Raw genomic sequence first — 15,423 nt, 5'->3', positions numbered from 1 at the left:
ATATTTTGAAATATGTTGGGGCAAACTAAGAAATGTTTATGAATGTAATTTGCATATATAGCTAATTGGGTCAGTGGCAAGTTTTAAAATGGAAGAGAAGAGGACAGATCCAACGTGCTCTATTATGAAGTGCCAGGGACGGTTCTTGGTGACATGTTCGGTTGTCGTTTTAGGTACCGACTGACCAAAATTGTTGTTGATACGGCGGCCGGCCCCTACCAGAATCACACGGTGGTGTTCCTGGGATCGGAGAAAGGCATCATTCTCAAGTTCTTGGCGCAAACAGGAAACAATGGGTTCCTCAGCGACAGCCTTTTCCTGGAGGAAATTAACGTATACAATCCTGAAAAGTGTGTATTTGCTTTGTTTTTTCCTCCAGCTTCCTTCTTGTGCCCTTGATTCTTGACATTCCCGCTGAGTGTTTTTGTGTGTGTCCCAGCCCAGTTTTCACCTCATTGTTTGCACATTCAAACTCATCATTTGATTTGTTTTTACCTCTGTTATGATGTTTGTTCAGTCAAGCTAGTGAACCACAAGTTTGCAGTTCTTTTTATGCTCACTGTTTGCACAAAGTGTATCTCTGCTAAGCACTGATGTATGTTGTTTACATTTATTCCTATTTAAACTGTTAAGCAAGGACCAATATTGATAGGCCAGCCACAAAAGGATCATTATTTTTGTTGCATTCAGTCACTCTCCTTTTTTTCTTCCTAGGAGTTCTGGGGCAATTAGCATTACTACTACTATGTTATTTATTCCGTGTAACACTGGCATTTTTTAGGAACAGTTAAGAACATTATGCGTTACATTTTTATAGTAGCAGCCGCATCTCGTGCATAGAGAAGTATTGTGCAAGGCATCTAGTTGAGACCAGACAACAGAAACAAAAAAGAGATGGGAGGAACTCACAAAACTCTTTTTGTGGTGCTCCATTGAGGGTGGAAAATACAACATTTTTATAGTGCTAAACCTCCACAGAAAATGGTGTGTTCGTATATACAGACAACGTAAATCAAACGAACAGGGTGGTGGATACAGCTAATTCAAATGTCATAAAATTGTTGAATGAAAATATTTTGTGGCCCAAACGCCCTGTGTTGTGTGATTGACTAAAGCAAGCCCAGGCACAGTGTACTTGAATCAATCCTGGGAAGCCCCTTCAGATGGATCTAATGGCCTGAAGCCATCTCAGGCTTTAAAGGGTCAGAGGCAGGCAGGTTAGATGAAGAATGCTGGCTAGGTAAGGGAAAAGCCAGAGACCTTATTGAGTCTCTTGTATTGTGCTACAGAAGGACGATGACCCTATCGGGGGCCTCGTTACTATCTATGAGCCGGCTCTTCATGTGATAGACTCTTAACCTTGCTGTCGCTTGACTCAGGTGCAGCTATGAAGGGGTGGAAGACAAGAAGATTATGGGGATGCAGCTTGACAAGGAAAGAAATTCCCTCTATGTGGCCTTCACTACCTGCGTCATCTGGGTTCCTCTGGGACGGTGTGAAAGGCACGGCACCTGCAAAAAGTACGTCACTCCATAGACGCAAAGTATTTTTTCTATTTGCCAAACTTTTGAATTAAATCAGAACCTCTGCAGTTTTAATGATCTGCTGCTCTTCCCGTAGGGCCTGCATCGCGTCAAGGGATCCCTACTGTGGCTGGAGTAAGGATGCAGGAGCTTGCTCGCTTCTCTCATCTGGTACCAAGTAAGTAAGGCTCACATCTCCGACTGTGCAAAGGCTTCAGCGAATATGCAAATTAGAGAAGGGATGTTGCTCATCAGACAGAGTTTTGGAAACTGCCAAATTAACTTGGAGTTGGCGTTCCTCTTAATTTGACCTGACTTGGTTCACAATGAGCCATTGGTCTGGTCTAGACAAGCCCCATACCCCCCTCTGCCCCCACTCCCATGAGTGCAGAGAGAAAATGGGTGACCTTTTACATCACCTTTTCTTAACATCATTAAAACATGTTTTATTTCCTTGAGTGTTAATATTTAAAATTCCACCCATATGGGTGCATTTGTGCTGGAATCGGCTGTATTTTCTATGTGTGCCAAGGACAGTGCAAGGATTTTTTGTATTTTCTGCTGAGTACGTTTGCATTCCAAGCATTTCATTTTTCACATTGATTGGCTTGTTGACGCTGCCCGAAAAGGGATTTCTAAATTGCTCATTTCAGCAGAATCCGAGCAGGAGTGTCATGTCTGCGCGCTCTGGCGGGGTTTAAACTAGCCGAGCTATTAAACTGGCTCTCGGCTCACATTCTAGCTGCATGGACACCATTTTCTGTTCTTTGTTAGACTGGGGCTGGTGCTAAAGGCTTTCAGAAATGTCAGATGCTCTGACGAGCGCACACCTCCCCCAATTCAAGTGCTCGCAGGTGCATTGTTGAACTGTCATCTGTTAAAATAGAGGTCAGTCCTCTGTTCCAGGCGGTGATTTCTCTCCCTGCCAGAAGTGCCCACAGATGTTGAAAGGCAGCATCTCACGGCTTCATTACTGGCACTAGACCGCTCTCATTCTCACCTCTGGTGACAGGTCCTTACTGCCTCTCTTCGGCCTGGTTTCTGGTGCAAAGATGGGGCACGTCTCTGGCATACAAAGTTGTAGCACGCATGGCAGAGCATAGACATACCTAAAGCAGGGCATGTGCTGGGCACATGTCGCAATAATAATGCGCCTGGGTTTGCACGTCATGCCGCGTCTTGCAGCTCCTGCTTTGAGTTACGCCTCCGCTCTGCGGCCGGGGATGCGCGACAACTCTGGGTTGCATCTCACACACTTTGTCTTTCTTCTCTTCTTCTGTAGAGCGCAGTTCGAGCAGGACATCGAGCACGGCAATACAGAGGGCCTGGGCGACTGCCAAAGTAAGCAAGGCACCAGTTTCTATCCTGTGTACTTAATGTCAGTGTCTGTTTGGGAAGGTCCAGGGGACACAATAGCCGCATAATAAGCCTCTTCATACAAGTGACAGCCTGGTAATAGGTGAAATGACAGTCGCAATAAATAAGCCACAGTCATTCTGTCATCATGCACGCACATCAAAAAGACTGGCCTCTGGTGTAACAAAATGTGTGTACCTTACTTCATGCTTGCATGGGATTCTGTTCCAAGGCAAGCAACCTGCCTCCTAGTTTCATGCCAAAGATCCATATTTTTGAAAAATGGAGTCTCTTGTTAGATGTTCAGAATTTTCTTGTGCAAGTGCATGCATCGTCTGATTTCATCTTGTAGAAATGTCTGTCAGTGGAACGTCTGAGCTCAAGTAAACAACTTCTGTGGGTGTACTAACTCTTGCAGAGACTGTGTCCTTCAAATATTTAGGCCTCTCATATTCTTGTCCTTGTGTTATTTTCTTTGAATGTATGTACTCCTAGAGTGTAAAGTCCTCATTCATACATGCATTATACTTGTAGGCACCTGCATAGCTGCTCCAGTGGTGCACCTTAAACACTTTAAGGGATGCAGGGTGCTGCGGATTGATACTTCTGCTGATTTCCTGCTAGAACGTGTTGCATCGGTAGCCAGGATTAAGATAGGCATAATGCTATTGGATGAGCAAGCAGTGCCAGACTACACGGCCTGCCTATCCTTTCATTGTCAGAGTGCCCGTTACCTGTTTTAACATGCCCTTTATACAGGTCCATTGCATACCAATGAACAGGTAAAGCATGCCCTAGCTGTGCAACCTCATACATGGGCCCGACCCTTTGTACGTCGCACAGTCCCAACCACTTTCGCAGTTGTAGATGGACTTCATTCAGTGCAGCAAGTGGACATCCTTCAGCCATCTTCATTAAAGTAACAAAAATAGTTTTGCATTAGAGGTGCTATGGTTCTTGTTAACATTCCCTCTCTCGCTGGCTTCAGAGAGAACATATGGGGAGAACGCTTTGCAGACCCCCCCGTACATTACAGTGCAAGATAGGACCTTCTATATACAGGCAAAAGGGAATGATGGGCAATTAATGCAGCCAACTTTGTAAATTTGAAAAGTTGAGTTAGGCTGACTTATGAACAAAGTTTTGAACTAGGGTTCTAAAATATAATTATCAGGTGATTTAAGGAAATCAGGCTTATTGTTTGACATGCCATGTCTACTGTCCAAAACTCCATGCTGCAGGATATTCGTTGGTTTCATGCTTTAAACTGGTGGGCGGCTTAGAGAAGTGTGTGGTGATATATACGACTATGGCTGGCTAGAGCCACTTGGACAATACTTCAGAGACACGAACACTGTCAAACCGGTCACATTTATTACATTTACATTAATTTGTATGGTGACGTGGACACTAGTAGGCCAACTGAGGCCGCAGTTCATTTCTGCTGTGCAGTCAGAAAAAAACACATTGTTGACTGCAGTGGTCCATTCGGCAACTCCAAATGTGACTGTAGGCAGCGGCAAGGCACCATGCAGAGAAACTGAAAAAAGCAGTCCGTAATACAGCACCATAATGCTGCATGCAGAAATAAATATGACACGCCACGTGAATTGACTAGTGGGACTACAGTAACCTCTTTCTAATTCTTGTCTGCCTCTTTTTTGCTTTCAGATTCGTTTGTGGCATTGAATGGTAAGGATTATTTCACATCCCTCCTTCTTTTCTCATTTTCTTTTGTTTCTTTTCAAGCTTTTTCTTAATAAATCTAAAATTATATTGTGACCTCTATCCCTTTTACCCCTCCATTATTTATTTTTTATTTCATAGATATTTCAACTTCTCCACCACCAGATTACGAAACTTATTACAACACAGTGTATGGTCAGTTTAATCAAGTCTTTAAAGCCATATAGTAGTAGACCCTTCTTCCACCCCTCCCTACCCCCAATAGGAGCCGAGCTCCAGGCATACAGTAGAAGTCTCTCCCATTCGTTGGCATCTGTGGGCCCAGTTCACCAGTCTTGGGTGTGTCTTTTGTATTGACCGTCATAGTTAGCTTCTTTCTTACATAGTTGCCCCTATGCTGGGTACGCAACATATGTGCAACTGGTAGATGGAACCTAGGTTATCAAAGACATGACAGTGTCTTCTGTCAGGTGAATTCAGGGAGGCATGTCTCTTTAGCATTTCTCCAGATGCATCTGAAGTAGAGCTTCATTTCCATGACCAGGATGTCTAATCTCCATAACGCACCAACACTGCGTTATTGTGGCAATTTCTCTTTTCTTGAAAGAACAGCATACAAAGCACTGCAGATCTTTGCAGCACACTCCTTGAGACTTTCGCCGTGCATCCTTTATTCAACACAGCTGTAAGCAACCGCAGGTACTCTAGTATATGCAATCTTTGACATATAAAGCATCTGCCCCTACCAACTTAGTTGCTATGGCAGCACATGTGTGTCTATCTTCTATCATGGTAGAATATTTTCACAAAGGGTGTGAGGCTGCTTTCTCGGCAGTGTTCCAAGACAGCACTAAACAACAACTGTCAGCCTCCCTGTCTAAATACTCTGCCCTCCATGCCAGCAGAAGGTAAATGACATTTCTCAATTTGATTAAGGATCAGGTGGTATTCCACACGGGGCAGATTTTCACAGCGTCCAAGCATGAGATGTCCACGTCCCACATGCTGTGCCGTGATGGGCGTGCAACAAGAAGCTGGTCTAAATGGCGGCTCTGAAACTCCTAGACATGGCTGTCAGATTGCTAAGTTTGCAGTTTGCTCTCCAGCTCATCTGAATTTCTGGCCAGTGGTCAGGGCGCCTGATGCACCACCAACCCATCGGCACCCTTGCACAAACGGCACATTTTGTTGGTGAACTGGGCCCGGATGCTCTTTTCCTCTCTGTATCTGTGTAGTTTATCTCACCTAGCCTTTCCTTCTAATTGACTAAAGAGGTCGCTGTTGTAGTTCATTAGATCATGTGTAGAGCCCCCTAACACCTAGGATAACTAGACCCTGTCCTGTTGGATGTCCCGTATAGCACATCCTCGGCAACTGTCTGTTTTATTCTGTCTTTTTGCTTACACGTGTCTGTTGGCAACTTGGTTGCGGTTGTCTGTGGACCCTGATGGAAAGCTCTTTCTTTCATCTATGTGTAGCACTCATGACTTACCTGTTTCTCTGCAGGCGTACACTAGACACCTATAGGGGGCCTTGTTGATTTCTAAATAGAGCTGGTCCAGTGCAAGCTAGAGAAGAATTTGCGAATGACTGTCCTCAATAGCTGTTTCCTCAAAACATGGACCACATCACATAAAGTGCTCTCTAGAAGTGCTAATGTAAGGCATGGCCTCTGCACAGGTTTAGGCTTACAGGGGAGTTGAATAGTTGAGCTGGATCAGCAGTTTTTACCACTTTGGACAGTTGTGAATGGTTGTTTGTTCCGACAGTTAATGTGTTTTTTTGGGATTGGACTTTAATGGAATGTGCTAGTTTTTGGCTTAAAGTAAATCTGCATTTGTTGACAGCTCTAAAGTAATTACTTAAATGCACAATACACAATAAAATAACCTAACACAAAGTAAAATAACACCCCAAAAACAATGACACAGCAAAACTAAACAGTGAAAACGGAACACAACATTACAGCCACAGTACAACACAGCAGTAATACAATGAAATGCAGCACCAAACCCATTACCAGCATTACAAAATGCAAGAAAACAATTATGCCCAAATATTCTTGTCACACAATGACACCCCCACAAGTCTGCTTTCACGATACAGTGGTAAAAGGTGTTTGCACCAAGCACTACCTCACTTACAAACAACACCATGAAATAGCGCCAATTAAAAAATATTTTGTGATTCCAACTCACAGATTCAGATCTCTGATGCAAATCTACCTTCCAGTTCTTCTGACAAATATATCAGACACTTGATATGTTTCAAAAGACTATAAGAACTTTAAAAAGTCATTTTCAAAAGTAAATTTGTGTCACTGTATTTCAGAACATAGAAGGAGAAACGTTGTACACACTCTTCAACAGCGGCTCAAAACCTTCTGTTTAATACCTACCTGCCTGTGTCACTTGACCAGAACTATGTCTGTGTTTTTTCACCCCGGAGAGGTATTAAAACATTGTGAATGTGCTGTGCCTGGCAACTGGTTCATGCAACCGTGACAATTCCTGTGAGCCCCATGTCGCGAACCATAGTGAGATCAGAGGACAAAACGTCACAGGAAGTGACATGTCCTAAGGCTGAAGCATATAGGAAGTGTTCTCTGAAATATCGATTCCCATCAGAGGACATTTCACGCGGAAACGTCATCCACTCAACCAATGGGAAGAGACAGGGCAGCTGAGTTATCATCTCCTGTTGGGACTTTATTTAGAAGAATGGCTAGCATTCCCAATTGAATGTGGCGTTAAGATTGATAAAATGAATGACGTTATCCAAATTGCAGCTCCTTTCTGCCAGGCACAAGCAGCATGCAACATATGTTACAGTTTGCGCATTGCTGCACGTGCTCTCGGCCTGCTAACATCATACATGGTGCTCCGCACCTGTGAGCACGGTTTAGGGACACAACGCATAGGGGTGGTCTAGAGTGGGCTTCAATTTCTTATTGTAAGGCCTTTATTACCCGGAGTTCAAAAACATTGTGATTCAGAAGGGATGGAAACACAGGTGCACAGATTAGTTCACTAGAGAATGAGGTGTTTAACTTTTTCGCTGCTTTTAAATTGTAAGTTTTAATTAACTGAACAATAAACTATTTATTCATTCATTCATGGTTCACCAGAGGAGTTTTGAGAATTATGTGACCCACCTGCTTGGATCTTGTCCGACCATAACTAAAGCGAGGTCATGAGGACAGCGGAGTTAACTAGTCCACATCTCTGTTATTAGGGGACAAAGATGATATATATTCAGCGTGTGAAAACTAGACTCGATTTACTCATTTAAAGTGAAGTTGCGTTTTACAATATGAAATATATCCTGTTAACTGATTTGAATCCGCCTTTGCTAATGGTATGCATTTCCCAGGCTCCTTGCTCAGCGGAGGGCTCCGCCTGTTTGTTGAGTTGTCTCCTGGTTGCCAGGCAGGGCAGGCCGGGGAAGTCTTTCTATCATGTGGCTCGCTGGCTGCTGGGGACCTGTCATCCATCGCACAGCTTGCAAGGTTTCAGTTGTCATGACAAATAACCTAATCACGTTAGGAGACATGGGAGCTTTAGTCTAGGGCTGCAAAATAAACACAACAGGTATTGGTCGAACGGGTTTTGCTTCTTATGTTTGAACAGAGGTTTGAAATAGGCTGAGGGAGGATTTTAACCTTCTTGGCTATAAACACACCGGCTCTGTTTCACCACAACCCCCACATTAGGTGCGCCACAGTCGCAACATCCCCAAACACTGGTGGATCTAAGCCGCATTCCAGAGCACTGGTGGATCTAAGCAGCATCCCCAAGCACTGGTGGATCTAAGCAGCATCCCCAAGCACTGGTGGATCTAAGCAGCATCCCCGAGCACTGGTAGATCTAAGCAGCATCCTCAAGCACTGGTGGATCTAAGCAGCATCCCCGAGCACTGGTGGATCTAAGCAGCATCCCCGTGCACTGGTGGATCTAAGCAGCATCCCCGAGCACTGGTGGATCTAAGCAGCATCCCCGAGCACTGGTAGATCTAAGCAGCATCCTCAAGCACTGGTGGATCTAAGCAGCATCCCCGAGCACTGGTGGATCTAAGCAGCATCCCCAAGCACTGGTGGATCTAAGCAGCATCCCCAAGCACTGGTAGATCTAAGCAGCATCCTCAAGCACTGGTGGATCTAAGCAGCATCCCCGTGCACTGGTGGATCTAAGCAGCATCCCCAAGCACAGGTGGATCTAAGCAGCATCCCCGAGCACTGGTAGATCTAAGCAGCATCCTCAAGCACTGGTGGATCTAAGCAGCATCTCCGAGCACTGGTGGATCTAAGCAGCATCCCCAAGCACTGGTGGATCTAAGCAGCATCCTCAAGCACTGGTGGATCTAAGCAGCATCCCCGAGCACTGGTAGATCTAAGCAGCATCCTCAAGCACTGGTGGATCTAAGCAGCATCCCAGAGCACTGGTGGATCTAAGCAGCATCCCCGTGCACTGGTGGATCTAAGCAGCATCCCCGAGCACTGGTGGATCTAAGCAGCATCCCCGAGCACTGGTGGATCTAAGCAGCATCCCCGAGCACTGGTGGATCTAAGCAGCATCCCCGAGCACTAGTGGATCTAAGCAGCATCCTCGAGCACTGGTGGATCTAAGCAGCATCCCCGAGCACTGGTGGATCTAAGCAGCATCCCCGAGCACTGGTGGATCTAAGCAGCATCCCCGAGCACTGGTGGATCTAAGCAGCATCCCCGAGCACTGGTGGATCTAAGCAGCATCCCCGAGCACTGGTGGATCTAAGCAGCATCCCCAAGCACTGGTGGATCTATGCAGCATCCCCGAGCACTGGTAGATCTAAGCAGCATCCTCAAGCACTGGTGGATCTAAGCAGCATCCCCGAGCACTGGTGGATCTAAGCAGCATCCCCGAGCACTGGTGGATCTAAGCAGCATCCCTGAGCACTGGTGGATCTAAGCAGCATCCCCGAGCACTGGTGGATCTAAGCATGAGGCACGTCCCTTATCTCCGCCGCTTCTCACGTGCACAGCAGGTCTTGGAACCTGGTACATCCTGAGAAGAGGATTAGTAAAGTCCCATATTCGAATTCAAAAGTGTTCCCAAACTGAAATTACTTCCTGGGTTCAGTCTGTACACGTCAGGGGTTTTCGGCCACACAAATTTCACAAGGGCAGGTAGCTCACATTGAGAGTTTGTGCTTCGCAGAAGGGGGAATAACATGTGCTATTGGGTCTTTATCCCCAATTCCAAGTACATCAATTGGAATGAGGTGTAAATTGCGCACACTGCAAATACAGAACCCCACGGTATCAGCATTTCAGGGTCCACAGTGCATGTCTTGCCGAATGTGGGAGCTTAAGGAAGTGGGTAGGGCTGTGGTAGACCTTCCTTCAGGAAAAGGGAACAAAGTATAGATTTCACTCTGCCTTGTGAAAAGCACGTGCTTGTAATTGAATTAATGCAAACTTGACGGGTCTTCACTTGCTGCACATGAGTACGGTCATCTGGCACACTGTCGGCCTTACAATCTTTCTACTCTTTTCCGCCAGCCCTCGCTTCTTTATACCTATCAAGCCATCCTTTCACCATGTGCCCAGTCACAGTCTATAGTGTGTACCGGTAGCAGGAAGTTGTTTTTTCTTTCATGTTGTCGCTTAAGGTGCAGGGCTGGGATCTCACAGGTTCACTAGCTGAAAGGCAAACTGTAGACATCTCAGACAGAGGCCTCTCGCTAGTTATACTTGGCTCTGAATTGTATTCTGAATTATAGATCTTTCATCCTCAGATATTGCGCTAACACGAGCATGACTAAGAACAACCAGATTGTTGTATGGAATTGATTAAAAAGTTTAGAAGCTGTCGCTTCACCTCAGCTGTACTTTCAGCGAAATTAGATCTACTCTGTGAAGATAGTCTTAATTTGAGTAGCTAAGGCCTTCTGCAGACCCACACTTAGGTAATGAATTACGCCGCGCTTTTGGCCATCCTGCGCCTTGCAAGCCTCCCCCCCCCGCCCCTCCTCCTCCCCTTGGTCGGATGCTCTTTCTTACGAGTGGACCAGATAAAAGCAAGGGATGGCTGCAGACAAGAATCCGCCTTATCCACAACCAAACAACTGTTGCTTCTTATGTGATGCTATTCATCAAATACCCACCGATGTGACACATGGAGCAGGGCATGTCCCCTTGTTCAGGGAAAATTAATATTCATCAGGGGCGTCCTTAAATCATACTGTCCCAGCGCCATAATAGAAGCTTTTGCCATTAGCTGACATCATCTGTGTTTAAGATTCAGAGGCAGTTAGGAGATTTAACCCACAAGAATTGATTCTCTGTCCTTCACAGCCATTCACAGAAAGAATTGCCATTCTCAAGCTAAACTCCTGTGATTTTGTGAGCTGTCCCTTGTTATCCGGTCCTCTCAATGACGCTCTTCTGGAGATGCTGCTCTCCGTGTAGTCATGTTTGTTACAAGGAGGTGAATAAAATGATTTCTAGATCATATGTAACATACACTTGTAGCTTGAGTTTCAGACTTTAGGAAGATAGCCATCGCATACATTCCATGAATGGGTTGCTCTGGCAGTGCACTGAACTGCAGAGGGGCGATAGGGCACTGAGACCATTTCCCGAGCTAGTAAACACTATTGTGCTGCCGCCGGCGGGATTGACAGCTGGTGGCAACTGAGGCTGACGTACTCTTTTATGCAAATTGTACTGGTGTTGGGATTAACATCGCTCCATTCACTTGATCAAAGGAGGCCAAGGGTAACGTTCCAATTGTGGTGGAAATCCAGCACTGTTGATGCTGCTCTGAGTTTTACTGCCGACCATTCATGGTCGGGCATGTAAAGGATGCATTGACGTCATCCTTGAACCCTGTCGACTGTTGCGCGAACAGCATGCAAATATGACATGGATGAAATCTGACAAAAAGAAATAGTGCTGCACAAATGTTGTCTGGTATACTGTCCGGGATTGCATTGCCTGGAGATGTAAGAAAGTGAGCTTTGGTATGTGTGCATACATTGAAACGCCATGTTCCTGTCATCAATGCGTGATCTCCCTAACTGTATTTGTGCTAAACGCAGGCCACGGCAATTCTCATGATTCCACCACCACTTCTCGATCTCCAGCTCACGAGGAACACGATAGGGGACGAATGCTGGATTGGAAGGACCCCCTTGACTCCTCCGAAAACACAGACCTGCATGTGGGAGGCACCTTCCATAATCACCAAGATAAAAAGGGTAAGGCCTTGGAATTAATTTTTCCTGTGGGTGTGCTGGGTGGGGAAAGGACAACCAGTGTAGCTGCCTCCAACTGGTGTGTGTCGATATGGAACCTGACTCTGTGCACTGTAATTAAAGGACTGTTAAAAGGGCAGTATGCAAGTTAAAGAAGGGATGAGGGCCAGGGAACCACACGCATCTCAAGAAAGTAGCTGTGTGTTCTTTGCCACTTAGAAGCCAGAAGAACTGTAAACAGACAGAGCTGGGCTTTTACAGTAGATCAACAGAATACCAATCTGGGATTCCATTTTTATCATTTGTGTTTCCTAGTTTTTTTAAATCTTGCATTAAAGCATGATTTTTATTTTGCGTGGGATTACCAATAACCCTTATATCATTAAGATTTGACTGATTTAGTCATTTTTCTGATGATTCTAAATGGTAATTGAAACTTAGGAAAGGATGTGGTGATTAATAATGCCCGCCCATACCAGACACTATGGCTCAAACCTTGCAGAAAAGTTTCTCTAGATGTCCATAACCCATCAATTAATCATTACACCTCACCAGGTCAAAATAAGAGATTCCTCTTTCAGTATTTGATTTCCCAAAAAAGGTTGCATTCAGGTGCTAATGGGAAATCCTCCTATTTCTGGAGGAAATGCTAAACCTGAAGACTTAAGCACTGGTAGAAATTCCTCCACTGGTGGATTCTCATCCAAATGTTATAATCGGTTTGAGATCAGAGAATTTCCTACTACCATCTGACTCAAGAATTAGACCATAGTTTATGATGCCATAAAAACTGTTAAATATTCGCAAATGTTTGCTTTATAAATGAAATAAAAACTCCCACAGATCCATCTTACAGATTGTAGTAACTAATGTGTTTACTCTGACAGACCATCTTTTTACTCTGACAGACCATCTTTCTTAATTACCTGCACAGGAATTCCCATTTATTTCCCGGGAAGATGCAGAGAGTCTTTTAGCTGCCAGTAATAATCTTTATTTGCTTTGTGTTATTCCACAATCCAAACACCTCTTTTGTACCTCACTGCTATGGACGGCTGCCATCTTATATTGAGCATGTCCTTAAAGCTAATAGTTGCAGGCAAAGCACTAAAGCAAAACCACTGTTAGAGTAGAACTATATAAACAAAGTAAATGCAAGTCCACTTTAAAGAAGTGGGCAATTGATCATCCATTTAAAGTGACCAGTTCAAAGGCACCACATGATTAAGTCAGGGATTTGGTTGACCCAGGAAGTCCACTTGTCTCCATTTTCTGAAGCGTGGCTTGCCTTTGTGTATTAAAATCCACTCAAAAAGATGTTTCCCTAGGCTGGTTTCCGTCTGACAATTGATGAGGTTGCACGCTCTAAAATGTTGCATTCCACAATTGGCTTCCAAAGAGCCTTACTAACAAATCACTTAATTACAGTGCACTCTTTTGGGGGGTTCGTTATTCACACTGACAAGTCTGGTAGCATTGCTCACACTGACTCAGACAATGGTGGCAGAGGGGACCGCTCGGCTGTTTCCTGTTACTGTGTATTAGTGTGAGCTCAACCCCTTGCCTTCTTCCTTCCACCCAAGAGCGATGTGTTAGTCCACTTTAAGGAAGAAGGCAAGGGGCTGTTCTGCCAAACAAAAAAGAAAAAGCTGATGTTCTTTTACAATGGTTTCGTTTTCACTTTCGCTAATGGTTGCTTTTCTTTAACTGCACTTTTTCGTTTTGTACAACTTTCGTTCTTTGGTTTGAGTTTTGCAAGGTGCTATGTGGTGTTCTGTAGTGACTGTCCTTAAACCTTTCGGAGGTGTTTCATTACTTTGGTCTGCTCACAGTCCGTTGGTTCTGTGTTCTACTAACTCAACTAGCTTTTACTTTTATCTGGACGCCGGTGCCTTCATGATGTCACATCCATATGTTCAGCTTATCCTAAATTCAGGGCCATCCATATGCTTTTCGGAGCAGGCCTGTTTGCAGGTTGACGCATGAGGATGTGACATTTGTGTACTCCAGCTTCTATAGCTATGCATACTCTGGATTTGTTGTGTCTGAATTGCCTCAAATTTTTAGCCATGCTGAAAATGGTCGGGTATGCGCCTCACAGCAGAACTCCTGCAATCACGGATTCTGCCACCAATGGGCCGCCCGACATCCCAACACTTTCTCCTGATTGGTTATTCCTACTGTGGTAAAGCCTGCTTTGAGGCACTTCCGGTTGGAAATATTGACACACAACTCAAGAGTATGTCTTGCTTTTTGTTTCTCCTTGCTGTTTATTCTTTTCTTCGGTGTTGTTTTTCCTCTGTGTTTGTCTTGCACCTTTGTAAAAAGAACTAAACGTCACCCTTACAGGCTAACCTCCCCCTGCCCCCTTCTGCTGCCATTGTTTGTAGCCTTCTTCAACCTGCCCACCTTAAACAAAAGCTGCAGCCGTGTCTGCGGAGCATTCCAAGGTCTTACCCGGCTAGTGCCGCCTTGCTTGTTTGTATGTATGTATGTGTAGTTTTACTAACCAAAGCTTTACTTAGATGCAAGTCGGTGGTAGGAGATAATGGAAGAAAATGAATCCATTTTCTTCGCAAGTGGGCGGTCTTTTCATTCCTTCCCTTCCTGGTCCTTGTGATTGTCTCCTGTCCCTTCTGCTGTTCTTTCCCTCTTTGGACGCTGTGATTGCTCTTTCTGTCCTACCATCGCCACATGACCCGGGAGCCTTCTGTGCCTTCGAGCAGGTGGCTGCTTCATGAGGTTCAGCCCTGGCTTGTACTATGTTCCTTCCAGTGCCTTTCATGCTCTGCTGTGGTGGACACTCTTCTTCAGGGGATTGTTTGCTTCCTAAGCCATGTCCCAAGACAAGGTATAATAATCTGGAAGGTTCAAAGACACTGATCTCACATTTCACAGGTTTGTCCTTCTTCAGCAGCGGAGAAAAGTTCTTCAGCAGATTAGCAGCTCTCCTGCCTCTGCGACCTCTGGGAATATGGCACGCAAGCAGGCTGATTAATTAAACGTCTGGGACTTTTAATCAGTGCAGCTTTAATTACTGCAGCTGCACCTTGTTTGCACACACCGATTGTTTCCAGAATGCCTTCTTTCCAAGGATAAAATATATCGACACATTTCAGCACTTTTGGAAAACGAGTGCCAAACTTATGGTAGAATGTCCATTAATGCTGCTAACTGCTACTCAGGGTCCTCTGCTTTGCCAAAAAGCCTTCGTATTCACCAAACCAGTCGACCAGTCTGTCCGTCGACTCTGTGATGGAGCGTAACTGCCGGACAGAGGGCCGGACTGATGAAGGATCTGCTTCGTGGTACCGAGAGTTCGGAGGGACACCTTCTAGTTCCACGCTGACACACTTTGTGATCTTGGGCAATTAAATCACTGTACAGCCCGGTGCCTCAGTTAAAACCAATTCTCCTTGGTTAGTGCTCATAATCATAGTATGGTGTGTATGACTGTCCCAATGATTGTATGTTTGTGAACCATTAGAGTCTTGAGGTGTTATGTGGTGGCTGTTACCGGACTGTGTTTGCTAGGGTTTTGAGAGGGGTTTCGGCCATCATTAGAGCTCACACACTACCTGCCCCTGCTGCCTTCACCAGGGCAGCGCCAGTGGTTTGCAGCATT

The 15,423-nt window shown here is 45.1% G+C and overlaps 1 protein-coding gene across 4 annotated transcripts in view; it reads left to right on the top strand.

Annotated features, from left to right (window-relative positions):
• SEMA6A (semaphorin 6A) overlaps positions 1-15,423 on the top strand; it is a 191,585-nt gene that overhangs the window by 150,716 nt on the left and 25,446 nt on the right. For 2 of the 4 annotated variants that reach the window (XM_086961060.1, XM_086961061.1), the window contains exons 13-19: positions 174-350; positions 1,380-1,520; positions 1,621-1,701; positions 2,806-2,864; positions 4,551-4,571; positions 4,707-4,760; positions 11,643-11,801. In XM_086961060.1, the coding sequence (XP_086817186.1) occupies positions 174-350; positions 1,380-1,520; positions 1,621-1,701; positions 2,806-2,864; positions 4,551-4,571; positions 4,707-4,760; positions 11,643-11,801 (692 nt within the window). The remainder of the gene's footprint in view (positions 1-173; positions 351-1,379; positions 1,521-1,620; positions 1,702-2,805; positions 2,865-4,550; positions 4,572-4,706; positions 4,761-11,642; positions 11,802-15,423) is intronic. The other 2 variants (XM_086961062.1, XM_086961063.1) reach the window with 2 other exon arrangements.

This window comes from Lissotriton vulgaris, chromosome 3_1, assembly GCF_964263255.1.
Source record: "Lissotriton vulgaris chromosome 3_1, aLisVul1.2, whole genome shotgun sequence".
Lineage (NCBI taxonomy): Eukaryota > Metazoa > Chordata > Amphibia > Caudata > Salamandridae > Lissotriton > Lissotriton vulgaris.
This window is presented reverse-complemented; position numbering and strand designations above follow the sequence as displayed.